We start from the raw sequence: 5197 nt of genomic DNA, 5'->3' as shown, positions 1-5197 counted from the left end.
GATCAGTCTCGGGCTTTAATAAGGCTACCATAAATGGGGCCTTAATTGGGTCTTAACCGGGCTATTGAATTATTTAACTTTAAACAGGATTTAAACGGGTACTCTTTAAAATTGATCTCTTAAATGTGTTTGAAGAAGAATATCAATAAAATTAGGCAAAGATGGACATAATAAAGAAAAAGATCACATAGTTAAAATGAATTAAGCTAAAGATGCGCAAAGTAACTAAATTACTAAAGTAGTCGATCTTTAACCCATGAAACTCAAATCAATTAAACTAAGCATACATAACCCAAGTTTAGTAAGTTCAAGTCAATTAAGCTATGCATAAAAAAAATGAATATTCATATAACAATTACCACCATCTCAATTGTACATATCACATACTCTTAGGACTAAATACAAATAATATTAAAAAAAAAAATACTAATATTGAAGGGGTCGGGCTAGGTCGGGCTTAAAGGACTCGGTTTCAAATCGAGCTTATAAATGTGTCGGGTCGGTCGGATGCCCGTCGGGCTAGGTGACTGCATCATGTACTACCTATTTATAAATGTGTAAGGCTCAAGCCCGACATGTTTATTAACCAGGCTAGTCTAGGTCAGGCCATAAACGTATCTGGGTCAATCGGATCTACCAGTGCGGGTTTGAAATTGACACCCCTAGTTGTTTTAAACTCATGGATGAGTCCTTTCAAAACGAGGGAGAATGATGTAATCATTATGGGAGGCATTTAATACCACATTATTTCCTAAAGTCTCTTAGCATCTCTCTCTCTCTCTCTCTCTCTCTATCTCTCTCTCTCTCTCTCTCCATTCATAGTAGACGAAGACATGCACTTGGCAAAATCCTTAGAAATTTCTCAGTCCATCTGAGATAAGGTTTTAAAGCTTGGGATCAGTCTTGGGATCATTCTTAATTGATATGCATTTAGGACTCGACGGGTTTACCCTAATTTTAAAAAATCGATTTTTTTAAACCTTTATACCCTTAAATCGTACTAGTGGATTGTCTAATTCACCCAAGGTCAAGGTTTTAAAAATCGGTGAATCAGATTAAGAATCTCCAAAGTCGCATTGGAATCGCCAATCACTGATCCCAATTTTGACGAGTCGAGCAAGCCGATTCTAGATTAAAAAATCATCAAAATCTTTGGATTGTTCCATGAATCTTCCCATTCTAGATTTCTTTGGACCGATTTTCAGGGCGATTTCGATCCAAATCGAATCACAATCGGCCATGACCGCTTCAGTCGCCGATTAAGAAACAGAAACCAGGCCGTCCTTTGGGAAGAAGGTTTGTAAATGTAGTACCAGATGAAGAACGGTTAAAACTTATGATGAGAGCACATGAACAGTGTCTACAAGCTCCATACTCGCCTCATAAAAACCGGTCTTCACGAGGACCCTCTCTCTCTCCGTCAGCTCCTCCTCTCCTGTGTCCCACTCGTTCCGGAGAGTTTACCTTATGCACGCTCCGTCTTCGACCTCATCCCAAACCCCGACACCTTTTCATGGAATACCCTCATCAGGGCTCACTCACGAGCTTTTCCCTCGGAAGCCCTCTCCCTCTTTTATGCGATGCAAAGGAATGGCGTCTCCCCAGACCACTTCACCTTTCCCTTTGTTCTCAAGGCCTGCGCTCTCCTGCAGAGAGGCCAAGAACTTCATGGTCTCATCTTAAAGCTGGGTCTTAATTCAGATATATATGTAATGAACGCTTTGATTCATAAGTTTGGTTGTTGTGGGTTTGTCGATGTTGCCCTGAAGGTGTTCGATGAAATTCCCAGTAAAGACTTGGTTTCTTGGTCTTCGCTAATCACTTGTCTTGCAAACAATGGTTTTGGACATGAGGCTTTGGCTGTTTTTCGAGAAATGCAGGTTACCACGAACTTAAAACCTGATGAGGTTACGATGGTTAGTCTGATATCCACGCTGTCGAGTTTAGGGGCCTTGGAATTGGGTAGATGGCTTCATGTTTTTGTATACAGAAATGGATTTGAACTTACGGTTCTGTTAGGTACCTCTTTAGTTGATATGTTCTCAAGATGTGGATCCATCAACGAGGCACGAAGAGTGTTTGATGAAATGCCAACAAAAAATGTTTACACGTGGACTGCATTGATTAATGGGCTTGCCGTGCATGGGCAGAGTAGAGAAGCACTGAGAATGTTTTATGAAATGAAGAATTCAGGGTTACAACCAGATTGTGTCACATTTATTGGAGTTTTACTGGCTTGTAGTCATGGGGGTCTTGTAGAGTATGGTTGGCAAGTTTTTGAGAGCATTAAAAATGAATATGATATGGAGCCAATGCCAGAGCACTATGGTTGTATGGTTGATCTACTTGGCCGTGCCGGCATGCTGACTGAAGCTTATGAGTTCCTACAGAAAATGCCAATTCGGCCAAATCCCATTCTGTGGAGGACTCTACTTGGAGCTTGTGCTTATCATCGTAATCTTGAGTTGGCGAAGCGAGTGAAGGAGCAGATATCTGAGCTTGATCCTAATCATGATGGTGATTATGTGCTTCTTTCAAATGTCTATGGTGGTTCTGGTCAATGGGCAGAGAAGGCAGGGGTAAGGAAATTAATGAAAGTGCGGATGATTGAAAAGAAAGCTGGCTGCAGTTTGATTGAGGTTGATCAGATGATTCATGAATTTGTTGCTGGGGACAATTTGCACTCCCAGTCTAAGGAGATTAGAGAATTCTTATGTACAATCACAGAAAGGTTGAGGGTCATGGGTTATGTCCCTGATACTTCTAATGTTTTATTCGACATTGAAGAAGAGGAGAAAGAACACAATCTTAATTATCATAGTGAGAAATTAGCTGTTGCATTTGGGCTCCTTAATGTTGGTGGTAGAAGGACAATAAGGGTTATGAAGAATCTTCGGATTTGTCAAGATTGTCATTCTTTCATGAAGCTTGTCTCAAATGTTTATTGCAAAGATATCATTATTAGGGACCGAAACCGCTTCCATCATTTCAGCAAGGGAATCTGCTCTTGTAAGGATTATTGGTGACTTATGCTTAACCTCAGGCTCTTACTTTCTTGTATTTTATTTTTGTGGCTATTTATATTGATTATGTTGGATATTTTGACATTTTTTTATGTATGTCCATCAACCGAATTTAATTGGGTTAAATTATTTAATTACAATTTACATTATGCGCTTGTTAAAATTGTTATATTTTGTGCAACAACCCATGTATACAGACACGGGCACTCTATTTTAGGGTTTCCGCATTGTATGTTTCTCTAATGGGGATTTGATGAAAAGATAAATACAGACACGTTAATCTGTTGAACATTGATCTACTGAAACTCATGAATGGTTCCCCATCAGGTTATGTATAGCAATGGGAATTTTTGATAGTTTATTTTTCCGTACTTGAGAGGCACTTACTGGTATATTTGTATTTTCTACACTTGTGGTGAGCCAATGGTTGATGTCTACCAACAAGACAAAGTACACACTGGCCACTAGGTGTACACAATATAAATGGTAATGGAGGCAACACTCAAAAGGGTTTCCACAGCCTGTTTAGGCATGGTTCAAGGCATAGTTGTTAAGGCGTCGCCTAGGCGACGACTAGGCGTCGCCTAGGCGACGACTAGGCGTCCAGGCAGTTTGCCTGGGGCCTAGGCAACAACCGCCTTGTTGCACTGCATGTCGCTTTGTGTTTCAGCATTTATTTATGCCAAATATCGTTCAAGTAAATTTCATTTACTTAAGATATTATTCATAAATAAGAAAATACCCCCTATTTGAATCCAATAAAAATAGTTTAAAAATCAAATTCTAAAAGGATAAAAAGTCAACCCCCCGTCCAAGAACAAAAACTGGATTTTGGTTATGGAGACAATTTTCAACTTTTAAATGCGGGGGTTTTTCTCAATTATGAAAATTTTATAAATTTTATCATGTTAAAACATTACAAAAAACCAAAAGTCTGGTAAAATAATATTTTGTTTTGATATTCATAAAATTATTTTCATTCAAGCGATTTTAACAGTATTCGTGCACTTAAAAATAAGTTTGACTGAAGCATAACTTTGTCATTGCAACTCAGATTTAAGTAATCTTAGACTTGTTAGAAAGCTGGTTTTATGTTATAACTAATACAAAAATTCTCATGTAAAAATAAAATCATTGACCAGTCAAACTTATTATAGAATAAGAGCATTTCTCTAAATGTTGATTTTTTATAACTTAATATGACTTAATGTTAATTTTTTATCATTTGATGTGGCTAAATGTTGATTTTTAATGACTTGATGTGGCTTAATCTTGATTTTTTATGATACAAGGTATATATAACTTACTAAATAATGTTAGAAAATAGGAAAAATAAAAAATAACATTTGTTCACCTTGTTCGCCTTAAGGCAGAAGCCTTCTCGCCTAAGTGCTTAGACAACCCTCCACCGCCTTGGTTCGCCTTGGCGTCGTGACAACTATGGTTCAAGGTTTCCATTGATACAATCGAAATTTCCCATATTTCCACGGTATCCCAGGACTCCGATACCAAATGCCATGTGATTTTTAAAAGACATTAGTTTCGACTAGTACCGACTAAAATTCCCACATTTGGATCGAAATGTAGGAATTTTTCTCGAAATTTGGGAGTTTTCGAGTAGACCAATGGGCCAACCTTGGTTAAACATTTTTAAATGGGAAATCAAGCTTCTTATTTCAAAATTTCGACCCTCTCCCCCAATTTCTCTATGAAGTGGGAAACTTGGGAAAACACTCAAGGTTTTTCTTTTGTACTATCAAATCTTCATTCTAAGCTTGGATCTTTCACATTCATAGCAAATCTACCTAAGGGAGCTTGAACCAATAAGGTAAATCCATCTTCCCCAAACCTTGTGTGCCGTCTTTCGAGAGCACCGGTTCATTTGTATATGGTGGTGGGTATGGACAGTATGGTGGATCTTCTACTTCATTTGGACAGGAGGGTAGTTCAGGGGGGTGGGTCATCTTTTGTTGACAATATCTTTGGGTATCCATCCCAACCTTGTGTGTGCCACATCCATATCCTATACTATGATTGAGCCATTCCCTAGGCTGGGATACCTACTGATGTTGATGTTGCATCCTATAGATGGGCAGTGATGGACTAGCTGAACAATTGGGCCCAAAACATGTCGTGGGACCTATATGTGGTGCATTCGATCATAGGAGCGGCTA

General features: G+C 38.6%; 1 protein-coding gene across 1 annotated transcript; it reads left to right on the top strand.

Annotated features, from left to right (window-relative positions):
* Positions 1-1051: 1051 nt before the first annotated feature.
* Positions 1052-3186, top strand: LOC122061207 (pentatricopeptide repeat-containing protein At5g48910-like). The gene has a single exon (XM_042624420.1). The coding sequence runs from the start codon at positions 1350-1352 to the stop codon at positions 3024-3026; it is 1677 nt and encodes a 558-aa protein (XP_042480354.1). The 5' UTR covers positions 1052-1349; the 3' UTR covers positions 3027-3186.
* The last annotated feature ends 2011 nt before the right edge of the window (positions 3187-5197 follow it).

This window comes from Macadamia integrifolia, chromosome 14, assembly GCF_013358625.1.
Source record: "Macadamia integrifolia cultivar HAES 741 chromosome 14, SCU_Mint_v3, whole genome shotgun sequence".
In the NCBI taxonomy this organism is placed as follows: Eukaryota; Viridiplantae; Streptophyta; class Magnoliopsida; order Proteales; family Proteaceae; genus Macadamia; species Macadamia integrifolia.
This window is presented reverse-complemented; position numbering and strand designations above follow the sequence as displayed.